This window comes from Castanea sativa, chromosome 9 (assembly GCF_040712315.1).
Source record: "Castanea sativa cultivar Marrone di Chiusa Pesio chromosome 9, ASM4071231v1".
Taxonomy (NCBI): domain Eukaryota; kingdom Viridiplantae; phylum Streptophyta; class Magnoliopsida; order Fagales; family Fagaceae; genus Castanea; species Castanea sativa.
The window spans coordinates 29,359,416-29,379,340 of record NC_134021.1 but is presented as its reverse complement, the minus strand read 5'-3'; the positions used below and the strand labels follow the sequence as shown (position 1 = coordinate 29,379,340).

Below are 19,925 nucleotides of genomic sequence, written 5' to 3'. Positions count from 1 at the left end.
AGATAAAAGTAGAGTAAATTCAACTTTAAGTAAAAATGAACAAGACAACAATGAATTGGCATTACCATTTTGTTTGTCCTGGGCAAACTAAATGAACTAATTGAATGGAATCACTTTCTCAGAAGCTATAAATCAGAATATTTCGTATAAAAATAATTACAAATTAAGATAAATGAATCTATACTCTCCCATTATTCCCAAAAATATAGACCAAAATCCAATTTCCAATTCAACCTAATACTGACTTTCTGAGCTTCATCAACTGTGGATACTTCAGTTCGAAACCTATAATGCCGAAGAAACACATGCATCCAAAATTCTCAATGGGTAAATTAACTGATGATGTCAGTAGCAATTATTTCAACGATGACACAGCCTCTATGGCACTGCCCAGTGGCCAAGCCGCTTCAACCAGGGCATCTTGATATTTGACTTGCTTCACCAATGTAATCTCCTGCCATGGATCCAGACCTATGCAAAAAAAGAAGAAGCATGGAATGTTAGTCTTACTTGGATATTTTGGACAAAATATCATCATGAACTTGCACAAATAACTAAAATGTGACTGCAACCTACCAAATCCCTCTACAAGTAATGTATACTGGTACACAAGATCCATGCATAAAAATGGCAGGTTGGCCTCATCAACACGTCGATATAAGGGCTTCGCATCCACAAGTTTAGTCTCACAAGCACGCTTAGCTGCATCCTCAAACTCTGCAGGATGAACTTTCGCGATAGGAAGATTTGGATCAGCAAAGCCAGCCTGTATGTGTAGATAAGTTGTCAGCATGGCCATGCATAAGTATAAAAGTAAAACAAATTAACTTTTTCATTGTTATATCTCAAGCATCAAAATCACGGGTGATTGCTTACCTCAGCTGCCCTGTCAAAGAAAAATGAAGCAACAAAGAGATTCTTCTGTCCATCTCCACCCCCACCATTCCATACCCCACCAAATGTGCATTTCATATGCTTGCATGTTGATTCATTAACTTTGAGAGCATTAGAAACTATCCTCCTGCACTCATCCATGTTTGAGCCAGAGGAAGCAAATGCTTTATACTCTGTTCCTCCATATGTGTAACTCCCTTGTAAAAAAAAAAAAAAAAATGAAACTTTAAATTAAGAAAATACAAAGGCACACACACAGTTTCACTCTCTCTTCAATTGTCAATGCTAAATAAAGATACTTCAATCAGTCCAGATTCATGTGGCTGTAAAATTCTAAACACAGTTACCCAATCCACAAAATTTTCTAAGTATCCACATTAGAACATTGAAAGGGAAAGGAAAAGTTGAGAGAGAGAGAGAGAGAGAGAGAGAGAGATCAACTATGACAGTCAACAGAAAAGTGGGTAGCTCATTGACTCAATTAACAATGATCATATGACTTTACTGACCAAGCCTGAATACCTACTACACTCGTATCAACAAAAGAATGAATGTTCACATAGAGCGCCTGATTACACATCTAAAGTCCTTGTGGTATAACAATCAGCACACTGGCCACAAGTCTAGAGTCAACAGTTATATTGAATTGTAGGTTGGTGCCATATGTTCCATTTAGTTTTAAAAATATTTTACTTTAATGTTTCATATATGATTTGTATCTTCTTATAAAATATTACATACAGAAGTAAGTTATAAAAACTCCTTTACTCACTATGGTTACAAAAATACACGGTTAAACAGAAGAGATGAAGATTAAAAAATCTGTGATGTCACAAAATCAGGCCTGGTGAAGGAGTTCAACCTACCATGATAGCCAACTAAGATGCACGGATTGCTAGAACCTTCAGAAACCTTCAAAATCTCTGCTCGAGCTGCTAGTAAGCCATAATGCAAATAACTGTATACATGATGCAAAGCCCTTGTTACACCCCACATGGAGTTCTAGAAAAATTATAAACAGATGAAAGTAGATAAAAACGTTTTACTTATACAAAAGATCAAGGTATCATTGAGAAGTCAATGGAATACTAAGATAAATTTTGTTACAAAATGAGAAGCTAATATGAAGTTATGTAACATTGCTCAATAAGCAAAACAAGGAACATCAGCAATAGTTGGGCCAATGAGCTAATACAATAACAATTCATCTATTTTAAAATCATGAAATCAATTTAACTAAAAGAAAGAGGAAAACCTGTGAACATAGAGGAAATATTTTGTTCCCATCAGATGCATTTCCTTTACATATGTATCCTCTCCACCTGATATCTTTGGTGCATTTGCAGCATCTGTCTCTGAGATAGCATATGCCATTTGAACAGATCCACCTCCAAGGTCAACTACTCCAACAGTATTTGAATACTCCTTCCCCAAATTCCCCAGTAGATAGTTTATGGTCACCTGAAAGACAATCAAGCTATCAGCAACTTAAGACAAGATGGATAAACATGTATACTCCGTAGTCCATTATAGTAGAATATACAAGATGCTAATATTCCATTCATTTTTGTAAGAATCTGCAGTGGCAGCAACATTCTTTCTTGATTTTTTTCTATCATGTTTCAGTCCTTGCATATGGTCAATAACATTTTATTATTGATGCAAAAGTACTCAAATGTTAATTAAAGCAACAAATACTCAGTAATTCCTTCTTCCCTTTTTATTTTTTATGGATAAATTTTTCAGTCCTTGCATAATTTCATGTCCTTGCATAAGGGTAAAATCGTAATTAAATTTTTCACCAAAATTCTACTCCTTATTTCCTTTCAATTACAGCGTATGAAAATTTGTGGCCCAAAAGGAAAACACCTTCCTTCCCTACTTCCCTTCTATTCAGTTTTCTTTTGTGTCAAATGGAAGAACTGAATAAGTATTTCTACCCCATTTTCTTTACCCTAATTCTCCATCATCCTAAAATATAAAGAAGCTTGTGCTCCATATTCCAAATTAAAAATTATATTCTTATGAGCTTAAGGCTTACACATCATAGATACACCAGCTATTTTTACAGTCCATTATTCAATAGACTCAAGAGTCATAATTTTTCAATGGAACCCCACTGGAGTAAAAACATGTGCCTTCATTAAATTACCCTAGAAATTGTAAAAAGTGCAGTAGTAACTTATGATTGCAATATAGTCCTAAGCTTAAAATATGTCATGAGGACAAAGCAATGAGCATGCTTCAACAATGTTTCTTTTGATAGGAATATAATTGTTGAAAAGCATGATAAAGGGTGCAACCTTAGTTAAGATTTTGCAAGAGAAACACCAAAAGAGAGAAAATAGAGAGAAAAAGAGAGGGATAATAAAAATGTGTCAAAAATTACATTTAGAAGAATTAATAGAGCATTCATCATGTCAGCCCCAGAAAAGGGATTTCTTAAAAAAATTTATTTGTAAAACTAACATTGATCTTAGAAAATTACCAATGAAGGTTTCTTATAGGCTAAGGTTGATAGTCAAACTAAAATCATTTCCAACAATCAACTTGGTATTGTGATGGGAAGGGAAGCTAACAGTGAAGTCTGATTGCCAACAGAAGTCTTAAAGATTAGTATTATATAACTGATTGTGAGGGGGTGAAACCAACCTTTGAAAAGCTTCACAGTTCAGCAGATTAAAGTAACTGGATTAGTCCAAGAAAAATAGTTAAGGTGAAATTTAGAATAGTTCCTACATTAAAATGCAATTTTTTTTTTTAATGTGAAAGAAATTTAAATCAGGAATTTTATAATAAAACCCATATATAATGGAAATCAAATCAAGGTTGTAATGGCAATCTCCAAGGAGCAATGTTGAGAAGGTATGGAAAGAAGACAAAAAGGGATCTCTACAGTAAGGCACGAGCAAATGCCATGAACTCAACTAGTACAGCAACCAGAGATTAGGAATTGGCAGGTTGATTCATTTTACTGATGACACTAAAATGTGGTGCTACAGAAACAGTTATCCTGCAATCTAAAATGCATGATGAACTATGCAAGTAACATACAGAGTTTTGTTAGAGCCAAGGTTGTTAAAATTAGGATCCTACATAGGATTGGTGGAGGGGCTTTGAGCATCAATCGTAGGATAGGAAGATCCTAGTTCTCTTTAGAAAAAATAGACACAAAAGTCATCGGTAATGATTATGTTTGTTAAATAATCACAAAAATAAAATAAAATAAACAATCACTACAATGTATTTTTTATACTTTATATGAATACAACTCTATTAACCAAGGATTTTGCAAAAAATATATAATAAAAAAATCAACAAAATTTTATTAGTTAGAAACCAACTACTGATACAGAAAATGAAAATGGTTTCCCAGTTCCAAGTTCAACAACATTATAAGTTGATAACTAAAATAATTTAAATTAACTACATGCTTAATGTTTCCAAACAAAATCATATATTATATCATTAAAATTTAGACCCAGAAACGAAAATTATGCCAAGTGCCTCAACAACTTGGGTCATTTGAACAAAGTGGGATCGTAGGATTGTACAACCCTACCATCCAAATCATGATTCTGATAACCTTGAGTGGATCTATTTTTCCAACAAGAAGCTTTAAAAGTCCATCATATGGCCTCTCAAATGGAAAGGACAGTCTTAGTCTCTCAAACTGGAAATTCTGCCACTAAGAAGAGCATTATGGCCAAATCGGATTGTGGATTTGAATTTAACTCCCCAAATACAATTCCTCATTTAAGGATCTCACCAAAAGGGTAATGGTTTGGATTTTGGTCAAACCCAACTTTGACTTATCGGCACAAAATCCCTTGATTTCAGATAGTATCAATCTATTGGAATCTAACAAGTCCACAGGGAATCAGTGGCTACATGGAGCTTAGACAACTAAGGTGTAAAAAACAATGAGCTCAAAATGTGTAAACATAGAATCATAGACTTGGGAAAGTGGCACGACCATGTGAAAAGCTGCCATCATCAAAGTAATGCTTCATCACTGTTAACTCCATAGCCACTGCTTCAACAACCTTGTTCTCTGTAACTTGGGTTTATTGCATTTCAAGAAAAAGGTTTTGTTTTCTTTCCTTCTTCTTATGAGGTTATTTAAAAAGGGTATTCAAAGTTTTCAATCCATATCAACACAGCCTATATGGGCCCAAATTAATCAATCTAATAGACTTAGGACACAAATATGTGTAAAAGGGGGTAATACAGGCCTATACCATGGACACTGGCAAGAAATATTTGTTGCTGATTGTTGTTAACTACTAAGTGGTATAGACTTCGCAAAAACTCAGCTCAACTTCTAAATTGTTTGGTATCACATGTAATATATTTGAGCTGAGCTTAAGTTCTTTATTCATTAGTAATGAGATTGTTAGAGATGGAAAAGATGGTTAATTCCTATGCCCAATGACATAAAAGTCAAAAAAGATTTTTATATCTTATATTATTTTGGTCTTAGGCCATTTTTTGAGCATGAACCACATATATTTTTCTTTACTAATATTTGGAAACTCCTAGGTTAGCGAGAAAAAAAGAAAGTTCATATTCAATATCATAAACATTTCGCCAAAGGGCTTGTAGCTGAATTGACACCTCCCTATACAAAGTGCTTGGGGGTCTAAGGGGGATAGGGTTCGAGCTGCGGGTTAGCAGTTAGTAGCATGTTGTAATTATTTCTCAAAAAAAAAAAATATCATAAACATTTCTAATATACAAACAAGAAATTTCAAATCCATATCCAAAAAAAAAAAAAAAAAAAACACTTTTAAAATGACAAAATTAAAAGTTTAGGCATTCCAATTACATTAATTTGACATTTAAATCCTAGTTCCCAAATGCAATGCAACTGTAGTGAATATAAGCATGAGGTTTACATCTGCTCATCATACTAAAGTCCTAGGCTAGAAGAGAAGAAGGGAAGAGCCCCGTATGCTAAATGTCCAAGAAGCATAAATTCAAGCATTAGTTGAGGAATAAGCCAAGACAGTAGTGACTTAAGTTTTAGACGAAAACATACCCACTGGTAAGAACCTTCTTGAGTTCCATCAATAACAGCAACTCCATTGGCCTCAGATTTCAGGCTGCTTCTATGTTTCAGAAGATCCCTAACCTTAAAAGACGCAGAATTTAACGCCATTTAATAACTCGAAAACTAACCCATCGAATTAACAAAGTTAAAAAATACAAAACAAGAAATTGATTTACCGCTTGCAAAATTTGATCGGAAGCATCACCTTTCAAGGCCCTCAACCCTGCAGTTGCCTAACATTTGACATAAAAACAAGAACATCCCAATTTCGGTCAGACGAAAGACAAGTCATATAGAAATGAAAGTATAGTTATATCTAACAAAAGAAAAGAAAAGAAAACACTAAACTGACCCCAACACGAACAGGCGTCTTGGGACGCAAATCTTTGGGAACAACAGCTTGTGCTTGATCCAATAAAGTCTGCAGAGATTTCGCAGCCTCCCGGGGATCATTGGCATATGCACTCAAACCCGGCTTTGACTGTTAACAATCCAAACAATAAAAACGTGTTCAATTGTGAAACGAAATCCAATTGAAGGAGAAAACTGGAAATGTACCTGTTTGAACAACTCCAGATCTTTTCCAATGTGGACAAGTTGAAGATTGTGATCAAAACAAAAGACATGAACACGACTACCGGAACTGCCGGCGTCGAAAATAACAGCGTATGATCTAGGAGAATCGCGATCCGATGGGACCTTACGGTTACGAAAGTCAGACAAGGAAGCTGAGTTGTTGACGGGCATGATGAAGAGGACGAAGCTGATGAGGAGAAGAGGGACCGAAACTATCAACAACACGCCTTTGTAGCGGCGGATCTTGTCGCCGAAGGACTCGTGAGAGTAACGGAGACCTGGTCGCTTCAGCATTTTGTGGTTGTCCAATTCCAGATTTTGTTGTTCCGTTGGAGATGTCGATTGACCCTCTAGGAGCTCCGCCGACGATGGGGATCTGTAGCGGATCTGCCCGTTTGTGGTGGCACTGGCGGCGGCGGGTGGAGCCTTTGAGGACTGCGCTTCCTGTACCGGCTCCAGCTCTCCCGATTTCCACACACACGCTTGTTATTTTTTTTTTTTTTTTTATATATATATATATATAATATTTTATTTGCTGAGCAGAGCAAAATTATGGAAACCAGAAATTGGAAACGTTGATAATGTGGAAAAATTGACAAGTCCACGGGGGAAATTCGGCAAATTAGAATGAGGCAGAGAAACTGAAGGTTGGGAGAGACAGTTTGAACTCAACAAAGTCTCTGAATTGAGATTTAAGGACTGCGTAGCGTACTGCTGCAACTAACTACTAAAATAACTTGGCCATTTACTGTCACTTTGCGTTAACTTCTTCTGCTTAACGTAAATTCACGCTCGCAACTTTTATCGCAACTTTTTTACTTTTATATCCGATATTTTTGTCACTTTTGTATGCATTCACTATTTTTTTTTTTCTCAATCAAAATTTTGAAAATTGTATATTAAATAAGCCATATAACTTATTTAAAAAATTATGTAACTAAAAATACATAAATGCTACATCGCACATTTTTGGTGTGATAGTCACTTCACAGATATAAGTGCTTGTAAGATGCGAAGGTAAGGATCAGGATTCAAGTTTTTAGGAAGAATTTTCACACACATATACAATTAGATTAAGTTAGAGTAAAAATTTTATTTTGTATTAAAAAAAAAACTATAAATAATCTTTTTAATTCGATATAATAAATTAAAATAAGATGGTTCTTCTTTTTTTTTTTAAAGAAATTTTCAACTTACGTATTCGCTCCTAATAATAGCTCTTTATCATTAAACCAAAATACTAATAAGTTTTTAGTATAAGTGAAGATTGAATCCAAGATTTCTTATTCAATCATCAAAGATTTTACCACTTGAACTAACTAGAACTTACAAAATAAACAAGATAGCTGTTTGGAATTAAAAAAATTTCAATTTATTAAATTAAAATAAGATGATTTTGTTTTGAAAGTGAGTTTCAACCTATGAAATTCGCTTTTAATGACAGTTCTTTATCGTCAAACCAAAGTACCAATAAGTTTTAGTATAAGTGAAGATTGAATCCTAGATTTCTTATTCAATCATCAGATATTTTACTCGTTGAACTAACTAGAACTTACAAAATAAACAAGATAGTTGTTTGGAGTTAAATTTTTTTTTTTCAATTTATTAAATTAAAATAAGATGATGTTCTTTTGAAAGTGAGTTTCAACCTATGAAATTCGCTCTTAATAATAGCTTTTTCATCATTAGACCAAGACATAAATTAGTTTTTAGTATAAGTGAAAATTGAATTCTAGATTTCTTATTAAACCATCAGAGATTTTACCCGTTGAAATAACTAGAACTTACAAAATAAACAATATAGTTGTTTGGAATTAAACTTTTTTCAATTTATTAATTCAACATTATTTTGAGGACACTTCTGTCTTTTCCTTGTTTCCTTTTATTTTCTGACAATAGTGTCAGAAGAGATTAAGAAGAAGTCTTTTTATTTTAGCTCAAAAGGGGAAAAAACACTTTCTTTTTTATAAGGGAAAAAAAAAGGAAATTAAAAACTTTTTTTAAAGCCCAAAAGAAAAAGACCTTTTTTTATTTTAATCAGAAAATGACTTTTTGAATATAAAATAAATTCTTTAACGTAAATAGATTAACATTTGCACACAAAAAATAAACGTAACAAACAGTTTCAAAAATGCCGTTGATATGAATCTAGTGTGAAGATTACATAAAGTGCTTTTCTTTCTAGAAAGGGAAGGGGGGGTTTATAGTATTTAATTAATTAGAATCAAGTTCCTCAAAAAAAAAAAAAAAAAAAGGATCAAAAGTTGGAAGCCCAACTTACTGATTTCTTCAGTTTGCCGTAAAGTACTGATTTCTAACCGAATTTCTTTAGTCATTGCTTATTATAGGTTGGATATTCTTTCAGAAACCTAAATATAGACATTTTCTTTTCTGAACTAAGAACAAATGTTACCAAAAATATGATGCATAATTTTTCTTTTATGAAACGGTTATGATTACAAATGTAAAAAGTTAACCATCAAAAGAATGAAAAAAGTTTCATCTAGAATTTGGGAACATTAACAGAGAAAAAAAAAAAAAAAAAAAAGCAAATAGTAATAGTTGCCATTTTTTTTTTTTTTAATGAAATTATTGTTGTAAGAATGGTTACATGCAAAGAGGGTAGATATCTTGCATAGAGAGGCTGGAACAAGCTTTGCTACCCAAGGAGTGCCGGTGAGCTCAGTTTCAAGAAGGCAAAGAGAGTTAACAACGCATGGAAATTCTCAGATCTAACTACAAGGTTAGGCAAGAGTGGCTTCATGCCAAGCCTCCCAAATCTGCCTCCCCTATTTGGAAAGAAATCGAGAAAGCCAAGACTATTATAGTTGAAGGTGTCTGCTTTTTAATTAGCTATAGGGATAGAGCTCAGAGCTGATGTTAATGTTTGGGAAGATCCATGGGTTCCAGGATACAATGATTTTAATATTCCTACCCCAAGATCTGCGTCCCCATCACTCCTCAAGGTTGACCAACTTATTGACACAGACACAAGGAAGCCCAATCTCATCAAAGTACTTTTTGCCCCCTCTTCCGCTCAAGCCACTCTCTCTATTCCAATTCCCTCCAGACCAACAGCACACAAACTCATTTGGGTGCTCAAGAAGTTATCGTCGACCTTTGTTGTGTTCTTTGCAATCAGGGATTTGAAACACCTTGTCACCTAAAGCTCTTTGATTCTCTATTTGCTACAGTCTCAAAGTGGATGAGCATAATGTTACCTCCTCTGAGGATATTATCAACATTATCCTTAACCTACCGAAATCTCTATGTCAAGCAAAAAACACACTAGCTCATCTCTCTTAACATAGCCTTAACACTCAAAGAAATATGATACTGGGACTGAAAAAGTAAAAATTCCAATAATACTTTCTCCCCGCCAAAAAAAGATGACGGATACTTCTACAAGCTGATACCAAATAGAAAAGGACTTGAATAATTTTGATTCTTCTGAATTCTAATACCAAATAGTAAAAACGTTGAAATGATTATTTTGTCGAATAACAAATACCAAATCGAATAATTCTAATTCGAAGTGATATGACCAATTCATGTGCTTTGACTAATACCATGTGTGATTATGAAAATTTGATTTTAATTGATCCAATCTATGTGCAATTTAAATTCAATGATATGTCACAATCCTATTTGGTCAAGACCATAAATTACCATGTTGTAACTTGTAATGCCGAAATTAACTGCTAAATTAATTGAAATGGCTACCAAAACGTAATTGATAACTCTAATTGAGTGGCTCCTTAGCTCATGTAGAATCTTAAATCACCTTGGCAAAGAGAAAAGATCAATGCATAAACAAATAGAAAAATGCCTCCATTCCTAACTTGGAACAACAATTTCATGACTTTTGGATTATAATTTTCCATAAAAACAAACAAATTTTATTTTTCAAAAATTATGAGAAACAAAACTTTCCTGGCATTTCTTAATTAAGTTTTACTAACATATGCCCTAAGGCCATATGTTAATAAACCATTTTAAAAAAAATTATGAGAAACTGAAAAAGCTGTAAAAAAAAAAAAAAAAAAAGTTTAATAGCTTTTTCAATTTCCTACCTTAAGGAGATACATTAACCCGACTCTTCCTAATTTACACCCAAATCTAAAAATCTCATTAAAAAACACAACTGCAATATACTGGTCCACAGCCTTGTCCTTGTCCTCCGTGCCTTAGCACTTGCAGCAGTGGAGCTAAATAGCTATATAGCTATTTTAGCTCCACCAAAACACCAAAAAGAAACATGCAGCAGTAGAGCTAAATCTATTTTTTTTTTAGCTCATTGCTACAGTGCACATCTATCTATAGATGTGCACTGTTCATGAGAGCTAAAAATTAATTAATTTTTTATTTTGCGTTCACATTACTTTTTTATTGTGGTATTTTTATTGTAGTGAGATGTATTATTTTATTGTGGTAGATATATTATTTTATTGTGATATTTATATTATTTTATTGTGTTGAAAGCTAAAATAGATCCACTGCTGCAGCATGTGTGTAGGTAAAATAGATAAAGTAACTTTTGGAGGAGCTAAATTGCTAAATTTTTAGCTTCACTGCTGTGGATGCTCAAGAACCAATATCCTCGTACCTTAAATGGTACCCAAGCAAGCCGTGTGGCTATAAAATGACATCCACGATCATGGTGTGGTATCTGTTTACAACAACATTCAAGGCTGTACTTGTACGATACTACGTTTTAACAAGTTGGAAGTTATTTTAAGTCCTAAATCCATATTCTTGCTCAGTTGACATGTCTTGGTGTTTTCAAGTAAGATGTGTTTAAATTCCTCCCCCCTCTCCCATTATAACTATCAAATTATCCTCAAAGAAAACCCTTAATCCTACTATCTTAAACTAACTACAGTGTACAGAGTTTTTTTGATGTGGTCTGCTACTATTGTTAGAACTAGTAGCAGACCACATCAAAAGAACTAACAGCACTACAAAAACAGACTAGTCACTAGTGGCACACTCATACAGGCAGCAAACATTCACTTCCTAATCTGGACAGATTAAATTATTAGTTAATAACCTGATGAGAGTCCCAACACTGCTCGTAAGGTAGCATCAAAGAAAAGAAAAATGGCAGGGGAAAGAAAAATAAAGGTCCTCATTACATTAACATAAAGCTTATCTACTAAGTGCATGAGCAGATAAGATACTTGTGGCCCTTCAAGCTTTCTTCTGTTTTTTCACTTGTGGTTGTGGGGGAAAGAAAACCCGGAAGACCCAAGCAGCCAATATTGCTCCAAGAAAGGGGCAGATCCAATAGACATAAAACTGCTCCCATGTGTCATGCCAACTGTCTACATATGCCCAACCAAAGGCCTGCAAAGACAGTACAAGATAAGTTAGCACATCTTGTAAGGCTTCTATGTACAGCACAAAAAGTTCTCATCAATATCATAAGTTTACAATTAGGAGCCACAGTAGCAATAATAAGGTCTGTCATTAAAAAGTCCAATTTCTTCTTAATGTTCAAAAGAAACATTTTTCTTCTACCCTTTTGCTTCCATGCTTTTTCATTTTCAGGTGATAATAAAGTGACATAGAACATCAGCACTAGAGGCCTTTTTCTTAACTAGAAAACTCCCTTCAAATTTTAATCTTGCATATATGAAATCATATAGATATCCACACAAGCTTGAAGTAATCAGCCAAACTTCAAAGATCTATATATATATATATATATATATATATATATATATATATATATATATATATATATTACTTAAAGATGACCAGATATCAAATTATCGATGCAAGTGCAAAATGCAAGCAAGTTTTCCAGCTACGAATCAGATCAGTTCACAACCTCACAGTCCTATTCGTATTAAGGTGAGGAGGTGTCACTTAAACTAAAGCTCACTGGGGGGAATGGAATAGGACAGGATATTACGCAATAAGAGGAGGGAGAAGAAAGGAGTCGAGAGGGAATAATGATCAATTTCATTTGTTTGAATGTTTAGGGGGAGACAGGAGTAGCTATTACCCTCCTTGTTTGGTTATAGGGTGTATATGCGAGAGGATAAAATATAGATAAGTTAACAATATAGTGAGACAAGTAAAAAGGGTTTGTTAATAAATTATTTATTAATTGTAGAGGATAAAATCAAGTACAGAAAAATTCATTAAAGAGGGTATCTATCATCTCATTCCAAATTCCTCAAATCTAAATAACTAAAAAGAGAGGGATTTGAAGGGAGTACCTTGCTGCTTCAAATTCCTTTCTCCTCACCTTATAAAAAATAAAATAGGGAGCGTGATTCCCCACCTCTACCCACATCCAAACATACGGTACACTTCAAAAAAACAAAACAAAACAAGCAAACAGGAGGTAGTCATGGTAACTCCCCCCTTCCTCTTCTTCTGCAATCCAGAAATATTGTTCAGCCACAAATCACAACAGCAGAATCACCTTTCCTAGCCAAGCTGACAAAAGTAGACCTCCCTCTTTTTTGATAAGTAACAAGTTTAATGAAAGAAAGAAAAGAGGGAATCCTAATACATAGAAAGTATACAAGAGGCTACATAACAAATTGAGACCTAAAGTTACAAAGATCAAGTAACTCTAAAAAAGAACAACAATTAGCATCTCCAATGATCTTTGATCAATCAATAAGCGATCTAAGAAAAACAGAACTTCAATTGATGCAATGGAGATTCAACCCCTTCACAAGATCTAGAATTATGCTCCTTCAAAGTGCACCATATAAAAAAAAAGGGGAATAGTGTTCCATACATCAGTGATTTGATGACCCTCAAAGCCACCTTTCAACAAGCTAGAAGATCCTTCACCAAGGAATGACCCAAAAAACACCAAATAAAGAGGAAACCATAGACCATAGGTCATCCCATGCAATAGCATAATGTAGCAGATGAGTAATTGAGTCCCCATCTCTTTATTCATACAACACCAATAAACAATGACGATGTCTCTTTTGAAAAAAGAAAAAAGAAAAATCTGTAGCAAGAATTTAACCACTGCTTCTGTACAAGTTAAAAAAGCAACCTTCCTAGGGGAGTCTCCAAATGGGTTACCAACGAAAATCCACCCTATAACCTCCACTAAGGGAAGATAGGGCACCGGCGGACAAAATTGTCAGTTCTATGCATGTATTGTGCAACATTAGCATGTTTATTAACCGCAATATGATACAAATAAGAAGACATTTCTAAGAGGTCCATCACCACACTACAAGTAAACCTCTCTCTTGTAGACCCTAAAGGAGAGTCAAGGTTACAAACCAAAAACATCTGCCTCTGAACTTTTTCCCACAAAGAATGATCCAGAGAGATCACTATGAGTCCCATATCAATGTCCAACTAATCTGCACAGCCTAGAGAGTCATAAATAGTGATTATAATAGTGGCATGATCCTAAAAGGCATATCATGGGCAGATATGACAACTCTAAAACTTTCTAAATGTAATTAATTCTCACAAAAGCAAAGCACATTAAGAAGCTTGAACTAAAAAAGATTTTAAGGAGGGAAAAAACCTACATCATCTCTTCTGCACCAGGAGCATTATGATACAAACAATTTGGAACAAAAATGGAAAGAACATTACAAAGCCTAAGGACCCTGATAATGGCTATACAGCTTATGTTAAAACTTAAAAGACAACCCATCATTCACTCTTCAAATAGAAGTGGGCCCTGAAATAGTCAATTATCCAATCTTGGTTTTTTACTCTCAGATCTAGAACTACATTAAGTTTCATTGTGGATTCAATTATCACAACTGAAGCTTCTACTGTAAAGAATATACCTTAATACATTCAATTATCATAATTGAAGCTTCTACTGCAAAGAATACATCCTATCAATGCCCTCCACCCAAAGCTCCCAATATGACACAAGCTGGATCAATCTCCATATGTTGGCCCTAACGAGATGAGTTCTTACCATAAAATCACCTCTTAAGTCTTAAACCAATGGATAAACAACTAAATTAGTCAATCTGGTAATATGAAGACCTACAGAAAGTTTATGCAAACAGGCTGGTCGAAAATTTGAAAACTTCTAAACATAAAGGCTTGGTTGCATCAAACTTCTGACTCTAAAATTATCTAACTAGAAACTTCTTAAGCTAAACTTAGCAACTAATTTCTTTTGTTGCTTTCCATTTATGGACTAATCTGCAAATGGAAGCCTTGAGTTTCTTAGCATCCTATGTATCTCTCAATCTCATTCATCTACATGGCCAAAAGATTCTTCAGCAAGAGAACAACATCTCTTACAAGCATCAAGATAGGAAGAGCTCAGACTCCAACATTAAGAATAAATGGTGGGAAATTCCTGCAATCAAGTCACAAATGATGAGATATTGCTTAACCTAGAAAAAAAAAGTTGCAAATGGTGAAATTCCTTAAAATCTGTCCCATTAGCAGTAGGTCAAAATTCATCAACTAAAAGCCAGGTGAAATTTGTATTTACTCATAAAAATATTTTCCTATAAGCATATCTTCTTTTCCTCAATGTTCCTAGGATCACAAATGCAATAAGGTAATTCTAGCAAAACTTTTCTTATGCTTTTTTAAAAGACATTACTACCCTTGATTTTTGAACCTACAGTTATATCAAATGCTCCCATAGTCTTGAAAATTGAAGATGGAGTTGTCAATAATTTTCAGCCACCCCTATTTGTTACAATTGATGCTGTCAATATTGCCATAGACACCATGTGTAAATTCTCACCATCATCACCATCAGCAACCACCATTGTCATCATCAACAATTATCACCAAACATTGCCACCACTCTACCATCACCATTGCCACCAACTACTGCCTCCATGCCCCAAACAATCACCATCTTCATTCTGCTTAGACTGGGGATCCTTTCAATTCAAAAATATCCAAAACCCTCTCCATAGTATAGATCTATGGTGATGTAACAGGGAAAGAAGGAAAAGTAATTGTGGAAGGCAAAATGAAGATGACTCAGTCCTCCTCATTGCAAGAACTCAACTATATAGCACACTTGTGTGGTGGAAGCAGCAATGAAAAATTAAATTAAAAAAAAAATAATAATTTGACTTTCTTACTTCTGCTATTTGGTTCATTTAGGAATGAAAGAATGGGTGATCAAGCTAGATACTTTCTCTAGCCCATCAAAACTTTTCACATGATGAGAGAGGCAATTTGTTGAGAAAACATGATAACATCTTCGGGACATGATAAAAGTATTGAAGGGCAAAAGGTGGGCTGAAACACTTTTCCCCCAATGCATAACAAATACATGACAGGCATTGTCTTGTCTTCTGTGGAGATGAGTTTCATATCCCATATCAGAAAGTTGATAAAAGAGACTCTCAATCAACTTTCTAAATAAGACAACTGTCTGTCTAACCTTAGAAACTTTACACAGAAGTCCAACCGCACTTGACAAATTTTTTTTTTTTGATAAGTAACTGCACTTGACAATTTTTCAGGCTAATTATTTTTTAAAAGAAAGCCCTTAAATAATTGCTACGTAACACATCCTTGTATCCGTGGTGCAGCAAGGAATATTGATCCAAGCCCTACCCAATCTTGAACCTGACACATGTTGGAAGTTACTAACTAATACTCCAAACTTGACTAGCCCATATAACTCTGTACAGTCAGTGCTATAAGAACTCCTTATCATTCCCTTCCCAATAGGAACAGATTATAGTTTGTTATATGAAAAGTCCAGCCACTGTCATTCTTACACACACATTGGACCAATTATGAAGACAGATATCAAGTGAACAGGTAAATACCATAATATTGAAAGAAAAAAAGAAAAAGAAAGCCACACATAGAACATAACTTTATAATCATGAATATATGCATTGACTTTATGAAGGGTGGCTTCACAAAGGTTCTAGGTATTAGAAGGAGATAAATGGGAGAAAAGATTTGACTTAATCAAGAAACAAGAGGAAACAAATGGGAAGAATCTTGATCATGTAAATTACAGTAAAACAACTCTTTAAACATTAAGTCATTTTGAAGGACAAGAAAGCATGGTGGACTGGCAACAAGAAATGGAATGATAAATAGACATCAAGGTTCTGTCATTGTTATTGTTGTTGTTGTTGTATTATTATTTTCTCTTTCTCTTTGTGGCTCCTAGGCAAGAGTATAAATTGCTTAGCCTGTCAAGGGTGAATGCCCATGGATTACCCGACAATTGGTTTTGGTAGGTGGGGACAATTTAGAGGTGAGTCCAAAGGACTCTTCCTTAGAAAGGTTTTCTACATTATCAAATAAATATATAAAACTCCTCTTTCTCTTTGTATCTTTATTCAGTTGGATAAAAGAGGCCCTGCGTTTCTATTTTCAAGGATTATCTCAAATATATGTTCATTATGCCATAGACAAGAAGATATGGTATGGTCTTGTCAGAATGTGTTTTTTTGATATAATTGTTGAAGATTACAGACAGTACAAAAGGTGATGTCATGCACAAGCAGAAAAACAGAAGAGAGAAACTTTAAGGTGAACATTGAATCTATCTCAATTCAATCTTTTTTCGCAACTACTGTAATACTAAAAGCAGTAGCGATGTAACAATACCACATGCCATTTTTGTGGTCAATGGATATGTATTCAACATATTTTGTTTAAAGAAAAACTCAATAGATTAAAAAGGATGGGACTTGGGAGAGGTGGGTGGCATGATCAATCTTTTATACAAAAGATGTGTAACAACATTTTGATTTAAATCAGAGTTGTTGGGGGGAAAAAGAATACCATTTTGATTTAAATTGTGAGTTGTTGAAGAAAGAAGATAAAATTCAAGTATTAGAGAAAGTGCAAAAGAAGTACTCACATTGGCAGGATTCATGGAAGGCCCGGTGTAATTAGAGCCAGCAAGCATTAAAGCAACGGTGGCCACGGCAAGCAACCACGTCTTCACAAAGGAACTACGAGGACCCCTGAGTGAAATTAAAAGGACAGCAAAACTAATGAGGAAAGTCAAGACTCCCTCAGCAAGAGCTCCGGTTTGCAAATCAACTTTGAGAGAAGGCCCACCAAGCATGTGCTTGTACTCCTTCGGCATCACCTCCTTGATTGCCAAGGCACCACCCACAGCTCCCGCTGCCTGTCCACCACCCAAAAACAACAACAATATAATTCTATTCTCTGATTGCCAAATGCTTCTGCCTGATGTTTCCAACATAGACAAATACAAATACAAATACTATTCTTTTCTATTTCTATGTTAAACAAAAAACATTTCCAACGTAGCTCCACTGGCACCTTTTCTATGTTCAACAACCTTAAAAAAAGACGAAGAAAAAGAAAGGACCTGAGCAGGGAAGCGGAGGGCCATGGAGAAGAGAGTGTCGGGGCCGTGGCCGGCGGCATATGAGGAGGCAGTGACGGTGGGATTGAAGCTGGCGCCACCCAAGGCATCCCCAATGAAGTTGAAGATGAAAACGAGAACAAAAACGATGGAGGTGGTGATTAAGACAGAAGGCCAGACAAGGGTTTCTAAACCCAGAGCTGTGGCTATCAGCGCAGTCATTGCACCCATGGTTGATGAGACAAATACCCACATGAATGTTAGTATTGCGTCCCCGATTGCCGCCTTTATCGCACCCATCTCCTTCACTTCCAACACTCTCTCGCTAATTTGTGTTTTGTTCTTTTGGCAGTGGCAAAAGAAATAGACTGGCAGTGGCGGCAGACACCACAATCAAACAAAGGCACCAGAACACTTTTAGCTCCTCCCTCTCTTGAGTCTGACTGACTCTCTTCTTTCTCTCTTATCCTTATCTAATTTTCTATATACTAATACGACTAGTGATTTACCTAACTCTTTTGCTAAATAATTGGGAGAAAGTACCAGATTACCTACAATTGAATCCTCATATTAATTTCCTTTTTTATTTATACCTATAAGACATCTCACATCTAAAAATCAATACAAATACAATTAGACACGTCCGGCTAAAAATGGCATCCTTCAATTACCTTCTAATTTTTATTTAGAAGTAAGATGTGTCACATTTAGTATTATTTGATAGGAGAGATATGGCCATGTCTACAAAAAAATCAAATAAATACCACAATCCCGCTAAAAATGATAAAAAATCTGAAAGAAATGTTACTGTCTACAGTATTTATTCATAACATTTTTACAACAAATTATAGGTGGTTAGTTATTTTGGTTATAATTTGATTCTATCATTAAAATTATTTTTTTACTCTATTAATAATAACATATAATAACTTGCCACTTAAAGATTATAGTGAACATAACATTTCTTTAAAATTATTATTAATTTTAATTTAAATCATTAAAACTATTTTCTTTACCAGCTAACCCAGCTAGTAAAAATCTGTTATTTAAAATTTATTAAAAAAATGCCATAGATATAATGTATCTCCCTGAAGAATTTTTTTTTTTTTTTTTTTTGGTTTTAGCAGAGATTAAAAGAGGATTTGAGAGGTAAGGATAAGATTTCAGAAAATAGATTTGTAATTTGCGGACGATTGGTACGTTACAAATTTAGTGTTTTTTTTTTCAAGGAGCGTTTCAAATTTAGTTGGTCACAGCAAGTAGCAGCCAATGATGGTAGGGAGTTGAATTAGAATACTTGAATATCGTGTCCCAGCCAACGCCTCCCCCAAAAACGGCAGAAATTTGTTGAGAGAAATTGAATCTCGTCCTCTCATCAGTAATCACTAATCACTTACTTCTTCCATGTTTTTTTATTATTTAAAAAAAAAAAATGTTTTTAGTCAATAGTCAACAACACCTGCATCAAGCAATCAACGTTTCACGTCATGAGTTTCACTTTCATCTTGTGCAGTTGTGCTGAGTCATGTCTGATGTGTTCAGTTTCAAGTTCAACCCAATCAGACACTGAGAGAGAGAGAGAATACCATAAATTATTTCATAATTTTTTTTGCTACAATTCTAATGCAGCAGGCTATAAGTGGCTAACTATCACTTACACGTAGATTCACTATTTTTTTTTACCAATCACACTTTGCTACGTCCCAATTACTATAAAAAATTGTGAAAAATTATGTGGTCTTAGACTTTTTCGATACTTAGATGTTGGGTCGGATTAAAATGGGATGGATTAAGCCAATATAACTTGTAATTTTTTTTAAGGGTTATGCTAATGAGTGCCTTTAGGGTATTGGTTAACAATCCATTTTAGGAAAGTTTTGACATCACTTTTATGGGAAATGAAAAAAGCTATCAAAATATTAATTGTTTTTCTTTCTTTCCTTATAAAAACTTTCTTTAAATGGATTATTAAATAATGCCCTAAGGGCATTCGTTAGCATTTCACTTTTTTTTAATATAAAAAAATAAAAAATAAAAAGAACAAATTCTCTATAATCTTTTCAATTTAAATTAGAGAATAAAATGAAACTTTTTTTTTTTTTG

General features: G+C 34.3%; 2 protein-coding genes across 2 annotated transcripts; both read right to left on the bottom strand.

Moving 5' to 3' along the window:
* LOC142610964 (apyrase 2-like) lies at positions 1-7,246 on the bottom strand. The gene is made up of 9 exons (XM_075782951.1): positions 6,506-7,246; positions 6,300-6,428; positions 6,124-6,180; positions 5,936-6,028; positions 2,150-2,355; positions 1,761-1,852; positions 877-1,091; positions 577-766; positions 1-471 (listed from the first exon to the last, which is right to left on the bottom strand). Exons 1-9 carry the CDS (start codon positions 6,815-6,817, stop codon positions 356-358), a joined length of 1,410 nt encoding a protein of 469 aa, XP_075639066.1. The 5' UTR covers positions 6,818-7,246; the 3' UTR covers positions 1-355.
* Positions 7,247-11,520: 4,274 nt separating this feature from the next.
* On the bottom strand, positions 11,521-18,381 carry LOC142610385 (aquaporin SIP1-1). The gene is made up of 3 exons (XM_075782195.1): positions 17,826-18,381; positions 17,346-17,618; positions 11,521-11,869 (listed from the first exon to the last, which is right to left on the bottom strand). Exons 1-3 carry the CDS (start codon positions 18,120-18,122, stop codon positions 11,714-11,716), a joined length of 726 nt encoding a protein of 241 aa, XP_075638310.1. The 5' UTR covers positions 18,123-18,381; the 3' UTR covers positions 11,521-11,713.
* Positions 18,382-19,925: the final 1,544 nt, after the last annotated feature.